The 19,060-nt window shown below is 63.2% G+C and overlaps 1 protein-coding gene across 2 annotated transcripts in view; it reads left to right on the top strand.

The window, feature by feature from the left end:
* The window catches only part of SORCS2 (sortilin related VPS10 domain containing receptor 2), a 350,209-nt gene that overhangs the window by 277,147 nt on the left and 54,002 nt on the right, over nucleotides 1-19,060 (top strand). For both annotated transcript variants that reach the window (XR_014023270.1, XM_081303853.1), the window contains exons 4-7: nucleotides 88-252; nucleotides 7,901-7,974; nucleotides 14,279-14,343; nucleotides 17,065-17,183. Coding sequence is in view for 1 of the 2 variants with exons in the window: in XM_081303853.1 (XP_081159979.1) it covers nucleotides 88-252; nucleotides 7,901-7,974; nucleotides 14,279-14,343; nucleotides 17,065-17,183 (423 nt within the window). In the remaining variant the exon portion in view is untranslated. The remainder of the gene's footprint in view (nucleotides 1-87; nucleotides 253-7,900; nucleotides 7,975-14,278; nucleotides 14,344-17,064; nucleotides 17,184-19,060) is intronic.

Genomic DNA, 19,060 nt, shown 5'->3' with positions numbered 1-19,060 from the left:
GGGCCAGCGCTGGGCACAGGGTGGGCACCAGTGTTCTGCCGTGGGGAGGCCATGCCGGCCGGAGGCTCACGCTGCCCTGTGTTGCAGATCATCCTGGTGAGCTCCTTGCTCAGTGACCGCGAGCAGAGCCTCTTCCTGAGCACCGACGAGGGCGCCACCTTCCAGAAGCAGCCGATTGCCTTCCTGGTGGAGACCCTCATCTTCCACCCCAAGGAGGAGGACAAGGTCCTCGCCTACACCAAGGAGAGCAAGGTAAGGGGGCACAGGGGCGCGTGCAGTCAACGGGGCAGGGACACCTGCCGCAGGCCCATGGGTGGGGCACCCTATTGGATAAATGTCAGCTCAGAAGCACCCTTCTGACTCAGTGGGACTCAGACACCTAGGCTGATGCAGGAGGAGCCTCCCCGGGGTGGCGAGGCCCAGACTCTAGTCACAGGTGTGTGGCCCCTGTCGGCATGGGGAGTGTCAGTATGGGGAGTGACAGCTGCCTGACTGTTGTGGGGACTAAGGAAGGTGGAGGTGAGTGGGCACTGGGCACAGAGGCCTGGGGAGGGGTCAGTCGGTCACAGCTGGCCACCACATTGTTGCACTCTGTCTCTCCCCACACACTAGCCATTAGGGCCTTCCCTTACTTCCAGAATGCTCCGCACACCTCCTGTGCCAGGTCTTGCAGGCCCTTTCCCTCTGCCTGGGATGTGCGTCCACCTTCACCAACAGGAGCCAGGTGTCCCGCATTGCAGGGCAGCATCCGCTCCTTGGGAGCCATGTCCTCCAGGCTCTGCCGGGAACAAGGGTGCTTCCCCACGGCAGGGAGCATGGCAGGTGCCCAGCCCTTCACAGGACCTGGAAGCTGGCCCGGGGGTGGGAGAGCCCCTGCTGGTGTGGGCAGAGCCGGCCCACCCAGCTCCTGGAGGCTGTGTGGGGAGAGGTCACTGGGCGGGAAAGGCCCCAGAGGAGGAGCCAGGGCTGGGGAGGAGGCCTTGGTCAGCTTCCTGCAGCCACTGTGACCAGTGACCAGAGGCTGTCTGGCTCAGTGTAACTGTGACAAAACCGGCCTCTCTCACAGTGTGAAGTCAGACTCACTGCACTGAAATCCAGGTGCCACAGGGCCGTGCTCCTCTGGACTCCAGAGAGAACCTGGCCTGGCCTTTGCTGGTTCCCGAGGCTGCCAAGCTCCCCCTTCTAGCTATGGATGCCACTCTCAGGGACAGCATCTTCAAACCTCCCTGCTCCATCTGCACAACACCCACTGTGTGTGCACGTGTCTGTGCGTGTGTGCGTGTGCACACGTGTGTGCAGGTGTGCGTGTGGGAGATACCTCCTGCCATCCCTCGTTCACATGGACCCCCGTCCCCGGCAGCCTAAGGTCATCTCTGCATCTTAACAATCACATCTGCAAAGTCCCGTTTGCCCTGTAGGGTACAGTCCAGGTTCTAGGAATTAGGACTTGGCTTTGGTGAAGCCACTTTTGGCTTCTTGTCATGCCCGAGTGCAGTCATGGGGAAGGTGGCAGGAGGGGCCTTGTCCTGGTTACAACTGTGGCTGGACGGTCGGGGACAGGAGGAAGGTTGTCCCAGCCCCTCTCTTCCTTCCCACCAGTCTTCTGCTGGGGCCACTCGTGGGTGACTCAACCAGATATCAGAGAGAGGAAGTGCTGCCCCTGAACAGGCCAGGCCCCCACCAGCGAAAGGAGGAAAGGGCAGCAGGGGTCTGGGGGGCAGGTGGAGGCCATTCAGGGCAGCAGCCTCCCTTTGCAACCTGTGCCCCCACCTGCCTGCCCTCTGGGGTCCTGTGGATGGAGGAAGGGAGAGAGGGAGGGTTGAATGGTGGATGGGTGGGTGGATGGATGGGTAGATGGACAGTTGGATGCATGGATGGAAGGATGGGTGGATAGGTGGGTGGGTGGATGGACAGTTGGATGGGTGGATGGATAGTTGGATGGGTGGATGGAAGGATGGGTGGATAGGTGGGTGGATGGGTAGATGGATGAATGAGTGAATGAATGGATGGGTGGGTGGGTGGGTGGGTGAATGGATGGGTAGGTGAGTGGATGGGTGGATGGATAGATGGATAGATGGGTGGATGGAGGGATGGATGGAGGGATGGGTGGATGGATGGATAGATGGAGGGATGGAAGGATGAGTGGATGGATGGGTGGATGGATGGAAGGATGAGTGGTTGGGTGGGTGGATGGATGTAGATTCATGAGTGGGTTGTGGATGGGAAGGTGGTAGACAGCTGGAGTACACCTGGATGAGGTGGTGAATATGTGGGTGGATGAGTGGGTCAGGGTGGATGGGTGGGTGGTGTAGCGTTGGCTGGACGGGTGCATGGGTGTATGAGTGGGAGGGAGATAGATGAATGAATGAACTGGTGGAGGTCGGTTAGATAAAAGACAGATGGCTGCCAGCAGGGATCAGCCAGGGCAGAGACCTACTTAGAGAGGCTCCTGGCTGGACTGAGCCCAGCTGTCCGCAGGGCCTGGTCTCCTTGCCAAGGTCTGGAGTCCCACATCCCCTGGCCTTGGGGCCGCCTCTGCTCCCAGCACCTTGCTCGGCCGGCGTGTGCTTGTGGGTATGAACAGCGCGACTTGGCCTCCCCGGTAATCAGAGCCGAGCACAACCACAGAGACCCATTTTCCTGCGTCGCGATGGCTCTTTAATTTACGGTGCCCTGAAAAATTAATGGAGCTGAAATCTTGGTTCTTTTCCTTGGCTCTTTTCTGTGAGTAAGGAAAAAAAAGGGGGAGTAAAGAGGCTTATTTAAGGTTGTAAAGGAACGAGAAATCGGTGGGAATTAATAACAATGACAGCAAGGCTTTAGGTTTGGGGACTTTATGGGTTTTAAAGATCTCTAATTCCCAAGAGGCCGGGCAGTGCCGGGGACAACGCCAGGCCTGGATGCCAACAATCTGGTGCACAGGCAGGTACCTGCTGCCACATGCTGAGCGGCACACCCGCCCGGCCCAGTGGCTGCTTGTGGGCGGAGCCGTGGGCACCGGAGCTGGATGCACGCGGCTGGCTGGTCCAGCCAGTGGTGTGGCTGGGATCTGCTGGGCTGTGGGGTTGGTGGACGTGGCTCCTGGGCACAGGGTCTTGCTCCCCTGACTCTCCCTGGGCTCGCGCTCTCTTCATGATGGGCAGAGGCCCCCGGGCACAGGCAGCCTATGTGTGCTGGCTTGGACCTGTTGCACACGATGTGGATCAAAGTGCGTCACATGCCGAGCCCAGAGTCAGCAAGGTGGGCAGGTGGGCACTGACGGGAGCCCCTTCCTCCCCTGTGTCCTCCCCCTCACTCTGGCTGACCCCACCTCCCACCCCTCTCAGACCCTCACCGTGTCACTTTAAAGGGGCCCTCCCAGGCGGCCTTACCTGGGGCCTGGACAGGCTTCCTTGGGGACAGCCTGATGTGGTCTTCTTCACAGACTCGGGAAACTCGTGAGGCTGCTGGGGTCGGGGGGGGGGGGGGTAGGGCTGGCCCGCCCTTCCTGGGCCAGCTCTCCGTGACGCCGGCACGTGTGGCCCTCAGGTGCTCCCTAGGCTGGCGCCTTGGTCGCTTGTGGGCAGAGCCGTGGGCACGGAGCCTGGCACACATACTTAAGCTGGACTTTACACCTTGGGGTTTCCCTTCCCTCCCCAGCACCGAGATGTTGGTTTCCTTCCAGAAACTCAGAGGAGCCAGCACGGCTAGGGGTGGGTGGTCAGGAAGGACTCCCTGGGGGACACTGCCCGGGGCTCAGGCGTATCCCTTCTAGGGCAGCTTCAGAGCAGAAAGGTCACCATAGGGGAAAGGGGGACGAGGGGACACTGTTGTGCTCCAGCCCTGGCAGGGTCCGCGGGCATCCTGTCAAGCGAAGGCCGGTGCAAAGGGGCAGCCCTTGTAATGTGGGGTGAGAGGCCAGGCGTCTCGCTGGGCACTGACGGGTGGGTACCGGGCTGCTGGCAGGGACTCAGGGTCAGCAGAGTCTGCAGCTCTCTCTGACCCCAGCCTTCAGGACCCCGTAGCAACGCGACTTCTCCAGGGTGATAGAACAATTTTGCTCATTTCGCTCTGACCGCTGGCCTCTGCTGGGGCTCCGCAGGGGCAGGGTGTCACTCTGGGTGTTTGAGCAGAAAGGGGCTCCAGTGGGCAGCAGCGGGTGCTCTCTAAAGGTTGGTGGAGTGGATGGGGCTTCAGTCTAGGCCCTCAAGGGTCTCCCAGGAGCTGCAGCCTGGGCACCCCGGGATCTTCAGCCTCTGCCTGTCAGGAAGGTGGGCAGCAGGAGCCCCTGGACTTCCAATGTCATGAACGCAGGGCTGGGGCTGAGATCCAGGCAGCCCACGTGGCCACTGCCCGGCCCCTGCAGCCCAGCCAGACTCGGGCCCAGAGCCAGCCCCACTCACCCCACGGCCTCTCCCCTCCCCTGCTGCCCCCAGAGAAGCCAAGGGCAGGAAAGGCCTCATCCCACTGTGGCATCATGGGGGCGTCCCCAACCTGGTCTCCAACGACAAGGGAGTCCCAGCACTGTGGGGCTGGCGGCTTCCCGCTGGCAGGGTGACGGGGTCCGAGTGCCGCCAGCCGTGTCCAGCCCCCGGGAGCGCCTGGGCCTCTGTGTGCACCGCCTGCCCACCCTGTCCTCTCTGCCCTCCCGCCTTCTGGCCTCCACACGGCAGGTGCCGCCACACAGCACCTCCTGCTTCCTGAGCCCCGCGGACAGGAGCTGTGCAGTTGGGCTGTGGGGACTGCGATGTCCCCGGGGCTTATCCCTGTTTATTGCTGGTGTTTGCCGTTTGTTAAGCAGAAAGTTCTATTTCTGAAGCAGTGGACGGTGGATTGTGAAATCATCTCCCGTGGGACTGAATTGGAAATGCTCCACAAAGTCCCTGGGGGGCATCAGATACAGGAGCAAAGGCGGTGACGACAGTGACGATGGCTTCGTTGACACGGAGGCTCTGTCACGGGCTCCCAGGGACGATGCTGTGGACTGGTACTTGGTCCACCGACTGCGGCTGTGAGCAGGGCTCTCCTGGTTTACAGATGGGTAAACTGAGGCACCAAGGGCCTGAGTCATGCAGCCGACCAGAGGGCGGGCTCCGGTGACCGGTCACCTTTCTGGGCTGCTCAGCCACTGATGGCTCTGCGAACAGGTCTGCCGGGCAGAGACCACTACGCGACCGCGGGCAGCGTCCTGTTTCCCTGAGCCTCGGGTTCTGCGTCCGCAGAGAGGGAGCCGTGCTCTGTGCATGTGTGTGGGTGCGTGCGTGGGTGTGTGTGTGTGTATGTGCACACATGTGTGTGTGTGTCCGTGTGCGTGGGTGTGTGTGTTAAATGAGGAGCAGGTGACACATGTGCCTCAGCTTCTGGCCCCTCATGACCACGGCTGCTGCCAGGGGCTCTCACAGGCCCAGACAGACGAGGACGTCCCCTGCCTGCTGTGATATTGGCTGAGCTCTGCCTCGGGACAGGCCCGTTTGAAGGGACACAGAGGCTCCATGTCCTCGTGAGACTTATGCCCTCTCTGTGCCAAAGGTGGTGGTTTCTCATCACGTGCCCTGAGCAGGGGTCAGCGCACAGAGGCCTGTCACTGTCCTGTGTGATGGCCAGTAGCCACCCACTGGCCTGTGTGCCGCCTCTGGCCACCGCGCTCTTCCCAGAGTGAGATGGGTGACTGGTCTAGAGACAGCTCGGCCGGCAAGGCTGGCCCTTCAGAGAGCAGGCTATGAGCTCCTGCCCTGGAGCCAAACGTGTCCACTCACCCAGAAAACACCCGTGCACCTGGCCACAAAGGCCCGGGCTCAGCTCTGTTTCCAGGGAGAGCAGAGCAGTGTGGAGCATGGGCAACGTGCCATGTGCAGAGAAGTGGGAAATGAAATGCCCCTCCTGGAAGAGGGCTTCCAGGGGCGTGCTCTGACAGACCCAGGACGCTGGGAGGGGCCAGGACTGCAGAGGACCTGGTGCTGGTGGCGCTCGTACCGGGACTATGTCCTCCAAGGTCCGTGTGCTGAGCCCTGACCCCAGGACCTTGGTATGTGACTGGGTGTGGACCTCTTCACAGAGGTTGGTAAGGTAAAGCAAGGTCACTAGTGGGGAGCTTCATCCTGTCTGGGTGGCATCCTCATGAGAAGGGGAGACCAGGACAGACACACAGAGGGACCACCATGTGCAGACATGGGGGAGGCTGCATCCACCCACCCAGGAGGGAGGAGCCTGCCCTGCCCACTTCTTGACCGTGGACTTCTGGCCTCCAGGACTGGGAGCAACTGCGTTGTTTGAGCCCAGCTCTGGGCTCTGTGGCAGGGTGCTATGGCCGTCCCCTCAGACTGCCGCGCAGCAGTGCAGAGAGCAGCCAGACAGAACCCTGGCCGTGGGGAGGCACCTGCATGCTCAGGGACCTGGCTGCTTCCTTGTGGTCTCTCCCTCCATCAGAGGGGGGTTCTGTGGAAAGGGGCCCCGGCAGCCACTCAGCACCTGGACGACAGACCAGAGCGTCAGGTGGGGGGCAGGCTCCTCTGAAGGGCTGGGGTTACCTGGGTGGCGGAGAGAGGAAGGATGCTGTCCCAGGCAGAGGGATCACACGTGCAAAGGCCCAGAGGCCACCACGTGGGGCAGCAACTGGTTAGCATGGACAGCTGGGCGCAGGCAGGGTGATTGTGTGAGAATCCATAGGGCATCTGGGGGCCACAGAGGGTTAGCTGAGCAATGACTTAGCCGCTCGGGAGGAAAGTCTTACGGCCATGGCTATTTTCTGCATGTGGCTCCAGAGTTAAAGAAGCAGGGCTTTGATTCCAGTGTCATTACCAGGGCAAAAGCACTCAGTTAGGACAGGCTGGAGGGGCTGCCTCCCCAGGGTCTTAGGGTGAGGTCCTGGGGGCCAGGGCCGTCCCCATCCCTGCCCCCAGGGCACGGAACCGAGGACCATGTCACTTTCTTGCCCCTTCCACTCCTCCCAGGGCCTGCCCCATCCCTAAACAGGCCTCTCTGCCCTTTGCCTCCCGTCCGCCAGGACAGGACAGAGGACATCCTGCCTCCATCCCCAGCCATGCCTCCCAGCCATGCCTCCCGGCCACGCCCTCCCACCCTGGTCTTACCCGCCTCAGCTGGGGGTGTTCGGCAGGGGCTGCAAAATCTGCAGGGTCCAGTGGGACGTGGGGAGGCCAGGACATGCAGGACACGCCGTCCCCCCTGCAGGCCCTCTCCTGGCTTGGTGCTCTCCGTGAGTGTTGAGCCTCAGGCTCCCTCGCATGCCCGACATTTGCAGAGCAAGGCACACCCTTGCTCAGGGCACCCAGCCATGACCTCCTGGGGTAGAGGCCAACAGTGGTCACTAGGAGGAGACAGGAGCTGAGAATCTGTCCCCTGTAGGAGCAGGGCCTTGACTGGGAGGCCTAGCACGTGCCCTGCCACCCGTCAGCCTGACCCCTCAAGTTCAAACACAATGCGAAGATCAAGTCCACAGCAGGAGAACGTCGTGCCATCCACCCTGCAGGGTGGAGGCGCCGGGACCAGGCCAGCAGCCTGCACAGACCCCCAGCCCTGGGTCCCCTCTACGCCCTGACCTCCTCCCACTCTTGCAGCCCTGGGCGCCAGCAGCGCGCCCCTCCACGTGCCTCCCCTCCCTCCTGCCCCTCCCCCTTCTGTGGGTGCTGTCAGGCTCTCCTTGGTCAGCGTCAGGGCACCCCCTCTGGGAGGGCCCCTGGGTTTCCACTGGGGTCCTCACCCCGGGCTCCTGCAGGTGGCCTGGGCCGGAGCTGCTCTGTGTGGGGGCGGTCCCCACCCCCGTGCACACTTCCTGTGTCTGCAGGATAGAGCCGACAGCACAGGGACATCCTGCGGGCCACTCTTAGGCTGGCTGTCCCCACCCTGTCCCCAGCTCATTTCTGACGTCACGACCAAACTGTGATTTCTCTGTTTCTGCCTGAAGCTCTACGTGTCATCTGACCTGGGGAAGAAGTGGACGCTTCTGCAAGAGCGCGTGACCAAAGACCATGTGTTCTGGTGAGAGCCCTGTCCCCTGGGGCCCCTGCCCTGTCCCCACTGCACCTCCTCACCTGGGGGGCCTCCTGGCCTCTGCTCCTGAGGGCAGTGTGGCCCCGCTACAGGCCCAGGGTCTGGCGTCCCTCGAGTCCTGTTTGCACCTGTGAACCAGCTGCCCAGCTCTGTGTGCCTGGGCGTCCCCTGGGCCCTGGTTGTTCCCAGTGGAGAGGGTTATGATTTGCAGGGCCCTGGCCCAGTGCCTACACCCGTGGGCACCGCCTGGCTCCTCCTCCTGACCATACTAACTCAGCCCTGCTTGGGAGCTGCCGCGCAGCCTCTGGGCCTGCGGGCCGCTGGGGCCCCTGCGCCTGGGCCCCAAACTCCTGCCCGCCAGGTGCCTGGGCCCACAGCCCAGCTAGTGGCCCTGCTCGGCCTCTGTGGGGTGCCTAGGAGCCAGGTCAGCGTGCAGACCTGACCCAGAGGCGTGCCCACCCTGGCCTGCTGAAGAGCCACGTAGGGGAAGGGGACAGGGGACCTGCATTCAGGGCTCCAGCTGGCGAAGGCATTAGCTCCTGAGCTGCTCAGGGCCTCCGGGGCTCAGCCGGGTTCTTCGCCCCAGCGAGGCTGCCCTGACGCTCTGGGAGGGCCTGCTGGAGGCAGAGCAGGCGCCGGCAGAACCAGCACTCACCCAGTCCTGGGCAGCTGACGGGAGCCGGTGCCCTCCTCCAGCCACGGCCACAGGCCCACGTGCTCTCCTGATCCGATGCCTGTTGAGATGCACAGTCACCTCACGTAGTCCCACGTGTGGCTCTGCTGTGTGTGTGTGTGTGTGTACATCTCTGTGCATGTCTGTGCATACGTGTGTCTGTGTGTGGTGTGTGTGCACATGTGTATATGTGCATGCATGTGCATCTGTGTGTACATGTGTGTGGTATGTGTGCAAATGTGTGTGCATCTGTGTGCGTGTCTGTGCATGTCTATTTGTGCATGTGTGCCTGTGTGTGGTGTATGCACATGTGCACATGTGCATGTGTGTGCACCTGTGTATGCATCTGTGTGTGTGTGTGTGTGTGCGTGTGCTCTCATGCCCCTCCTCGGCTCATACGTGCCCTGGCCTCCCAGCCAGGCCCGCCCTGTCCCCAGCACAGAGCCCCGTGGAGCGTCCCCTTCCCTCCTGCCCTGTTGGTGGCTTCATGCTGATGGCAGCGGTGGAGACTTGCTTCCTGGCCTGCCGAGGACTGAACGGGACGGGCTCCTGCGTTGGTGCCCTTTGCTCTCTGGGGAGGTGACACTGCCTCTCCATGCTGCCCAGGGGAGGGCCTGGTTCCACCTCAGAAACCAGGGCTGGGCCATCAGTCACTGGCCTTGTCACTGAGAGCAACTCTTAGGAGCCAGAGCAGCTGTAGGAGGGGACCTATGGGCCCTGAGGGTGCCCAGGAGCGGGGACCAGGGTCAGGAAGTAGGATTCTGAGCCACACCCGCCTGGGGAGCTGGCAGGGCTCTGCAGCCCTGGGACCAGCCTGGGGCACCCCAGCCCTGGCCTGGCTCACAGAGACCTCTGGCCAGAGAGAGGAAGTGGCCCTCAGACGCTGGAAGGGAAATCGGCGACAGTTCAAACAGGCTCTGATCTCGGGCAAGTCAAAGTGTCCTTCCCCAAGTTTCTCAGGTGGCTCGGGGTGACAGCCAGTCACACCAGGCGCTGGGCATGGGCCGGGACCTCTCCTGGAGTGACAGGCATGCAGCCCTCTGTTGGACTGGGGAATAACTGTTTTGACAGCTTTTCCAAGGGCTCTTTGTCCTTGAACTGACGGCAGGAATCAGCGAGGCCCCGCGTTCTGCCTCAAGCCCAGGCTGTTAGCGCTTTGTGAGGTGCACGCTAGAGAGCTCGAGGGGCACCTTGTGGACACAGCCCTCTGCCTCTGGCCCTCACCCTCCCTCGCCTCCCAGCTCTCCTGGAATGAAACCGTCATAGTGGCCGCCAGCAGCTGCCCTGTGACCATCCACCAGGCCCTGGACCAAGGTCTGAGAGCATCCTCCTTGGGAGTCCCCAGCACAGCCCCCATCGTCCTCCCCTCCAGTTACAGTGGGGAAACTGGCTCAGGGAGACGAGGGCACCCATCCTAGTCACGATGCCCTCGGTAGCGGCCACGGACCTGGGGTGCAATTGACCATGGCCAGTGGTCACAGCTCTGACGCCTCTGCTGGGAGGTCACCCACAGCCCCTCACCAGATGCTTCTGTCTTCTCCCTCCTTGTCCCCAAGCTCACTCAGGGACAGGCTCGGCCTTCCTCTTCCTCAGCCCCAGTGCTGGCCCAGGTGTGGACAGAGCGCCTCTGTCAGCAGAAAGAGGAAGTGGCAGGAGGGGGCGTCCCAGGGCTGCATCTGGGGCGTTTGGAGGGGGCTCTTGCAGCTCCTGCCCTCTCCGAGGCCGCTGGCCCAGGAGCCATCTGTTCTAAAATGCTGCAGGACCAGGCCGGGGACCTTCCCAAGTTCCGTCTTCAGGCACCTCGATGACGAGAGGGCCGCAAGGCCGTGCCTGTTCCCTGAGCCGGCCGGACTCTGCCTGGGCCTTGTTCACAGCCAAGGGTCCTGGGTACCAGGCCTCAGGGCCACTGTCACTGGACTGTGGAGAGGGATGCGGGAGGGAGGGAAAGAGGAAGCGCCCGAATCAGCACAGGGGATGCCAGAGAGCAGGAGTGTCCTCGCCCCCCTCCACAGGGGGTGGCCAGACTGAGGCGGAGCTCCCATCTGCGGCCGAGGACTCTGCTAGGGGAACCCTGTCTCCTTGACTCGGAAGAGATGTGGGAGGAGCCTCCCTTCTGGGCCCAGGACTGCCTGCTCACGGCAGCCCCGTGCACCCCGCCTGGACATGCAGCGTCCCCCGGGGCCAGGGGACGGTGCTGGCTCTCCTGGGCTTGGAATCCCGAGGACTCCAGGGTGCCCACCAGCTGCCATCGCAGCACCACATCCTGCCCGTCAGACCCACGTGGGGCCCTCCCTGTGCACCTGGCTCCACTCAGGCCACCTGGTTGCCCCTGCTCCCTGGAGAGGTGGAGCCACGGGTCGGTGGTGCCACGCAGGCTGGGAGCAGCTGAGGTCTGAAGGGACGGCCACATGGGCTATCAGTGACGGGAAGGGGCTGCCAGGGATGGCACTCTGTGGGGACAGGTCTGTCTCAGGGGCCGTGGGAGTGCTGCAGGGAAGGGAGCGACGGCCAGGAAGTGACCTCAGTTTGTCTTGGGCACGTGTCCTTGAGAGCGGGTGTGGCGGGTCGGAAGGGGTTTGCGCAGTGGGGCTGGCTGGACATCCAGGGCAAGCAGGACCGCGGCTCAGGCTCGAGTTTCCTGGGGGTCTTGGGAGGCAGAGGCTGAAGTGGGAGTGTGTACACAGCCGCCACCGAGGAGCTCAGTGTGGGAAACGTGGGCCTGGGCTCAGCTCCCTTCCTTCCCACTCACGCTCCCCCTGCTGGGCGGGCGCTGGGGGCAGCATGGATTCCGACCCTGTCCTGGCTCCCTGGAGACCAGCGAGTGCCACCTGTGACGCGCCTCTGCTCCCCCTTCTTTGGCCTCTTACAGGGCCCTGGGCAAGCCCCCTGGATTCCCACGAGAGCCGGGAGCCCGGCAGCTCAGGACTGGGGAGCCGAGGCCACAGCTGGTGTGGCTGTGTGCCCGGGCTCCCTCACAGGGGCGGGACCGGGCCCAAGAGGGAGCCCGGCCGTCTGAGCCCAGGATGGCACCTTGAGTGAACTAGCACCCCAAGCCTCCCCCACCTCGGCTGGTTATCCATAAAGCAGAGGCGACACCCCTGCTCGGTCTGTGAGGACCAGACGGTCATGACCATGAAGCGCGCGGTTCGGGGCTGAGCGCGTAGGTGTTGGGGGACGGCTCCTCCTCCCACTCCTTCTCGCCAAGGAAGGCACTTTGACACCCGTTAGGTGCCGTGCCAAATAGACTGCAGCCCCAAGAGCCCGCTCCACCCTCTCCTGGATGAAGATTTGCTCTCATACCACAAGAGGGGGGAGAGCTCCCCATTCCCTGGCTGTGTGGCACGTGCCACTGCTCAGTGACAAACAGACTGCTTCCTGAGCCACACCACCACCAGCCCCGCCTGCGTGACCAGCAGACACGGTGTTTTGACAACCTCTGTCCCAAAGACTTTGAGCCTGGGAAGAATGTTCAGACATTTTTCCAGACTGTGACTGTTGAGGACAGGGAGACGCCAAGTAGGTCTTTATATTTCCAGTCCTGACACAGAACCAGCACATAGTAGGTGCTCAGTAAATGGATGGACACATGTGCGGAATGGGTGGGTGGGTAACTAGATGGATGGATGAATGGATGGATGGATGAATGGATGGATGGATGGGTGGATGAGTGGATGAGTGGATGGGTTGATGGATAGATGGATGGATAGACTAGTGAATGGATGGGTAGATGAATGGATGGGTGGATAGATGAGTGGATGGATGTGTGAATGGATGGATGGATGGATGAGTGGATGGATGGATGAATAGATGAATGGATGAGTGGATAAATGGGTGGGTGGACGGATGAGTGGATGGATGGATGGATGTGTGGGTGGATGGATGGATGGATAGATGAGTGGATGGATGTGTGAATGGATGGATGGATGGATGGATAGATGAGTGGATGGATGGGTGGATGGATGGGTGGAAGATAGACAGATGGGCCGATGGTTTTGTTAAATGTGGCCTCCCTGCTAGCCTTGCTTTCCTGGAGAGCAGAGGCTGTGACTGATTCACCTCTGAATCCTGAACCCCAACATAGAGAGTGCTCTGCAGGTTTTTATTAAGTACACACAATAGGTTGACAGGAAGTGACCGGGGGCATGTGGCTTTCAGTAAACAGTGGTCCAGGGGCAGCCAGCAGAGGTCGATGGAGTGAGTGGAGAGGGGATGTTCCTCGCAGAGGGTTCAGCTGTGCTGGCCCTGGGCACCTGCCTTCCCTGCCCTACCTGGAGCTGAGAACCCAGGGGAAAGGTGCTGCCCATGGCCAGCAGTCTCAGGGCCAGTGTGAGAGTGAGCGGCCAGAGGAGAGTGCCCTGGGAGGGCAGCCTGTGAGAGCTCGGGGCAGGGCCCAGGGAAAGGGCAGGTGCGGGCCCTCCTGTCCTCTGTGGCCGCACCACCCTATCTCCATGTGCGATGGAGGAGGTGATCTGGGTGGCGGGTCCTGGGCTATAGATCTTTCGTGATGAGCTGCTTGACTGGGGTTCGTGTTTCCACCTGCCTAAGCCTTGGAATTCTCATCTGTGAAATGGGTGTAACCGAGTGCCCAGGGCTGCTTTGCCCTGAGTGAGGTAGGTAACTAGAGCACCCAGGAGGGCCTGCACCTGAGGCTCTGCCCCAAGCGCGCTGTCAGGACAGGTGATGGTCTGGCCCTGCCCCGGGGAAGCCCACTCCCCTCCCTCCTCTGTCTCCCCCTCATTCATAGGAACATACCTGGGAGGGTGGACATGGGCTCAGGGAGGACACTGGCAGGAACCCCACACTGCTGTGTCTCTGGTCTCCAACCCCAGGGCCTGGGTGGGCTGGCTCAGGAGGCCCACGGGCTCCTGGAGACACTGCTGAACAGCGCAAGAAGGCACAGGAGCCACCAGCCCTGTGTCATGCTGTCACACTCCGTGCAGAGGTAGAGTCTGAAGGGTCAGGGCCTCGTGGCCTGAGACAAGTGACAGAACCTCCCTGCCTCAGTAGGCTTCCTCATGATATGTGCCTGGCCACACAGTCCACCCAGGTGCAGGGGCAGCCTGGAGCTAACAGTCCAGGCCAGTGACATAGGCAGGCTGTCCTCCCGAGCCTGTGCCCCACACGAGAATGGGGGCAGCCCCTGGGGCACCCCTGGGGGAGGGCTCGGTGACAGAGCAGAGCTGTGCGGGGCAGTGACCCAGAGTCGGGGCAAAGGGTCAGGGCAAAGGGTCAGGCAGCGGCTCAGGCTGGGTCCTGGCTGGAGCCCAGGTGGCCTGTGGTGGCCTGTGGTGGCTGTGCGGCCTCGGGCAGGCCACCGGCTCTTCTGCACTGCCCTACTTGTGAAGTGAGCATGGCAGCCCCAGCTGCTGTCCCCTGAGGTGGCCAGCAAGGCCCCCGTGAAGGAGGGTGAGCTTCGTAAACCGTCCTGTGAATGGGAGGGGGCAGAACACCCCACACCAGGCTCCCACAGGCGGAGGCCAGGCCTCGTCTGCCGCAGGAGCAGGAGGCCCTTGGGGAGGCACAGAGCCAGAGCCCTCAGACCCAGGAGGGCCAAGAGGCAGTGGGGTGCGGGGATCTGATGCTGGCCACCCTGATGCCATCTCACCTGTTCTTTTCCAGGGCTGTGTCTGGGGTGGACACCGACCCCAACCTGGTCCACATGGAAGCCCAGGACCTCAGTGGAGGTGAGGAGGAGGGGCGTGGTTGCAGGGGTCTCGGCGACCTCCCCCACCCCGCCCAGCCCTGCCCCTGCTCAGCCTCAGCCGTGGCCCCGCAGGCCGAGGGCGCCGTGTTATGAAGAGGCATGGTTTTAAATGTGCTTGTTTCCCCGCTGGGGATCCACTGAAGCCAAGGAGCTCCGTTCCAGCGGAAAAATCTATTAAGAGGGTGATTTGTTCTGGCCCCTGAGCATCTACCTTCTGCTCACACTGTCCTGCCAGAGTGTGCCGAGCCTGCGGTGTGCGGGCTCCCCCTGCCCCAGCCAAGACAGGGGCCCAGCCGCCCAGCCCACTGGCCTCCTCCAGGGAGCCAGGGCCTCGCGTGCTGCTCTGTACCCCTCCAGGAGGATCACTGAGAAGGGAACCACAGAGGGTCCTAGAGCCCAGGGTGTTTGAGCACCACGGAATGTTCTGGAACAACAGAGATGAGAGGACCATAGATTGTACCTCTGTCCACCAAACGCAGATATGAACAGGACAGGCCCCTGCCTGGTGCGTGATGGCGCCAACAGGACTACCTTAGCAGCTGCAGGACCCGCCTGGCGGGCAGCAGGGGCGTGCTGGGCGGGGGAGGGGGAGGTCAGGGCGTGAGGACGGGCCTGTGCTAGGTGCTTGCTGGCCACGCCTGCCTGCTCACGCCTGGCTCTCCCTTCTGCCGCTGGGCCTGTCCCTGTGCAGACTGGGCCAGGCCGTGTTCACCAGGGCAGGGCTGGTGGGCAGCAGGGCAGCGGTCCCTGTGGGGACCCGGGGCAGGTGCCTCCCCATCCTCAGCTCTCTGTGGGGCCCACCACGGGGCCGGGAGGTGGGCAGCAGTTATTGTGGGTCCCCTCTTGATAACCAAGCAGCCAAAGCTCAGAGGAGGCCTGGTTTGCCAGACAAGGTCATGGAGAATCCTCCCCCACTCCCGCCATCCTTTCTCATCCTCTGGGGTCTTCACCAAGCCCCAAACACCCTGGCCCCGTGCAGGTGGCACAAGGACACCACTCACAGCAGGGCGGGTTGTCCTTGTGACACCCAGCTGCCCACCAGGGAGAAAGAGGCCCACGTCCTAGAGGGGCCAGCCGTCCTGGCAGAGAGGGCCACAGCAGCCAGCTGCACTTGAAGAGCCCCCAGGGGTCGCCTGCCCCCACGCTCCCCAAGACCCACCTGGCAAACACCCCGCCCCGCCGGGCAGCCCTTCAGAGCCAGGCTCGCTGGACCTGGAGTCCTCCCTCCTGATCTCGCCCCACCCTCCCGCCAGCCTGGCCCACCAGAGGGCCGCTCTGCACGCTCACGGCCCTCCCGCCTCCCCACCGTCCCCAGGGCCCCCCACCCCCCACCACTCCTCTGTGCCTCACAGCACCCGGGGCCCTCCTCGAGCTCCAGCTGGGGCTGTGGACCCCCATGTCCCCGTAGACTGCTGAGTGCTTACGCCCTGCCCAGGGGCCAGGGCCACCCTGGGAGAACCTGCGCAAGCTCTGCAAATCCCCTTCCTGGCTGGACAGGGTTCTTCCTTGTCATGGACAGAAGCAGCCCAGTGCCCGTGTCACAACCGTGGTGACCTCGTGCCAGGCTGCTCTCTCAGAGGAGCTCTCATCTCTACTTGCAAGGCCAGAGGCCCACAGGCGCCTTGCTCCCTGTGGGGGACTTCACTGGGCAGGCAGCACAGCAGGGCAGCGGGCACAGCAGGACATTCCCTCCAACCCAGCAGCACCCGCACGGGGGCTTAGCTCAGAGGACACCAGGCCCAGGACAGCGAGGCCTGCCAGGGACGGGAAGAGCCGATGGGGGCAAGGGGGTGGGTGAGTGAGCACAGTGTGGGTGACCTGGGACTGTCCCTGAGTCTGGCTCTCACTCCCCACCAAGTCCCTGCAGGCCAGCAGCCCTACAATCTGAGCTGGCCATGGGGCTGACAGGACATGGCCACCCTACAGCATGCTTGGTGGTTGCGTGCGGTCAGAGGCACCCTTGTGCCTGCTCTGTGTCACTGTCCCAGCTGTGCATGGAGGCCCAGCCCTCCCTCTCTTGGTGGTAGTGGACGTAGGGTGTGGGTCTTCCTGGCCCAGAGCCAGCCCTGAACACTGCTCATGCCCCCCTGACACTGGGGCCGTAGGCAGGAGGTGTGCCCAAGGTGCTGTGGCCTCCGTGTCCCTCCCTGGGCTGCAAGTTGGTGTGTCAGCCAAGTCCCACTCCTGGGCCACCAGCTGGGAAGAGCGTCCCTCAGGCTGCAGGTTCCCGAGGCTGTGAACCTGTGGAGCTCCCACACCTGGGACAGAGAGCCCAGACAGACGCAGCCGCCCGGCCTGGCCAGCACTCAATGTGCCCAACGTAAACACCCGCTTTTGCTTTGAGTCGGGGATAAGCACGCTCAGTGCCACACACTCCCGCCCTGCTTAGGTGTCAGGGCCTTTGGGAGGGTGGGGGCCCTGAAGGTCAGGGGCTGAGGGCCTGTTGCTACCCTGGTTGTCCCTACCCATGGGCAATGGCTGGTCCCAGTGCTGAGGACCTAACAGGCTCCTCTCAGCCCTCCTGGCCAGGGTGGCTGGGTGGGCAGCAGGTGCGACCCCAGGGCAGATCCTTTAAAATCCGAACACACACACAGACCGGCCACAGCAGGGAGGGGTCACCGGGCCAACGCTCGGTCGCTCGGTCGTCACAGTCTGAATACTGGACACTTCACGGCCCTGGGCTGGCTCTTATCTCCTGCAGGTTTTCGCTACGTCACCTGCCAGATCCACAATTGCTCCGATAAGACACTAACAGCCCCGTTCACAGGCCCCATCGACCACAGCTCGCTGACCGTGCAGGACGATTACATCTTCTTTAAGGTGAGGCTGCTCCGGGCTCTGCAAGGTGGGGGTGGGCATGGAGGTGGTGGAGACGCTCGGGAATGGGGTCATTCAGGGAAGAGGCCACAATATGGCTGCCTTCCTCTCAAGGGCTTCTCAGCAGGGCCACACCCACACTGCCCCTGCCGCCTCCTGAGGCCCTAACTGCCAGCACCTGGGCTTGGGGCACTGCTGGTGCCACCCACCAGCTGCCCACCGGAAGCCTCCCACCTCTGGCCCCCAAACCCAAACCCATTCTGCCACTCGTTTCTTCAGTAACCCTGGGACACTCAGGGTTGTTCCTGGGCATTGCCCCTGACTGCCAGCCACCAGCTATCCACACCCCAGTGACGAGGACTTGCTGCCTATGCCCCAGTGCCCTGAGTCACAGATGGGCCACCCTCAGCAACCACAAGGTCCGAGCCAGCTCAGAAACTCCAGTCGACTGGCCAGGCAGGGGGCTTCCTCACGGCCGTGGCTTCCCCAGGCCCCTGTCCTCAGGCCAGCTGGCGCTGTCACCAGCTCACTCTGAGAGCCAGAGGCAGGTGCTCTGGCTGCGGTCACTGGTCCCATCTGCTCCCTGAGACCCTGTAAGCCTCCTGCTGAGAACAGCCTAGAAGGCCCCTAGAGTGTCCCCTCCCCCGAGGACTGGCCCTCCATGCTCCAGCCTTCTCTGCCCTCCTGCCCACACAGCGTGAGCTGAGGCCACTGTGGAGCTTGGGCTGGAACAGGCAGGGCAGTGCCGCCCCTACAGCAGCCTGAGGGCCTGACCCCGCCCAGCCCAGCCTCCAGCCCTACCCGGTCTCCACTGCCCTCCGCCAGCATCCAGGCACTGGGCAGCAGTCCCTGCCCCTGGAATGCTGCGCTCTCCCCCACCCTGACGACTGCCCCCACCTCTTCTGCAGGCCCCTCCTCCTGGAGCCCCCCACACCTCCACTGCGGGCCCCTCCTCCTGAAGCCACCCATCCCACCCCCACTGCAGGCCCCTCCTCCTGGAGCCGCCCTCCACCTCCACTGCAGGCCCCTCCTCCTGGAGCCCACTCCCACCTCCACTGCGGGCCCCTCCTCCTGAAGCCACCCATCCCACCCCCACTGCAGGCCCCTCCTCCTGGAGCCGCCCTCCACCTCCACTGCAGGCCCCTCCTCCTGGAGCCCACTCCCACCTCCACTGCAGGCCCCTCCTCCTGAAGCCACCCATCCCACCCCCACTGCAGGCCCCTCCTCCTGGAGCCGCCCTCCACCTCCACTGCAGGCCCCTCCTCCTGGAGCCCACTCCCACCTCCACTACAGGCCCCTCCTCCTGCAGCCGCCTCCCACATCCACAGCAGGCCCCTCCTCCTGGAGCCCGTCTCCCCACCTTCACTGCAAGCCCCCCTCCTCACCTCCACTGCAGGACCCTCTTCCTGGAGCCCCCTCCCACCTCCACAGCAGGCCCCTCCTCCTGGAGCTCCCCACCCCACCTCCACTGCAGGCCCCTCCTCCTGCAGCCACCTCCCACCCCCACAGCAGGCCCCTCCTCCTGGATCCCCCTCCCACCTCCACAGCAGGCCCCTCCTCCTGGAGCCCCCAACCCCCTCTCCACTGCAGGCCCCTCCTCCCAGAGCCCCCTCCCACCTCCACTGCAGGCCCCTCCTCCTGGAGCCCCCCTCCCACCTCCACTGCAGGCCCCTCCTCCTGGAGCCCTGCTCCCCACCTTCACTGCAGGCTCCCCCTCCTCACCTCCACTGCAGGACCCTCCTCCCCACCTCCCTGACCCAGTCAAGCCCCCAGGCCAGATTTCACCCACGGTTCCCTCCCCTGTGCCACCTCCCAGCCCACGCCACCTGCCCCCATCCTCCAGCACCTGCCTGTATCTCTGCAAGTGTCCACTGTCCACC

This window comes from Spermophilus citellus (assembly GCF_964194105.1).
Source record: "Spermophilus citellus genome assembly, chromosome: 8".
Classification (NCBI taxonomy): domain Eukaryota; kingdom Metazoa; phylum Chordata; class Mammalia; order Rodentia; family Sciuridae; genus Spermophilus; species Spermophilus citellus.
This window is presented reverse-complemented; position numbering and strand designations above follow the sequence as displayed.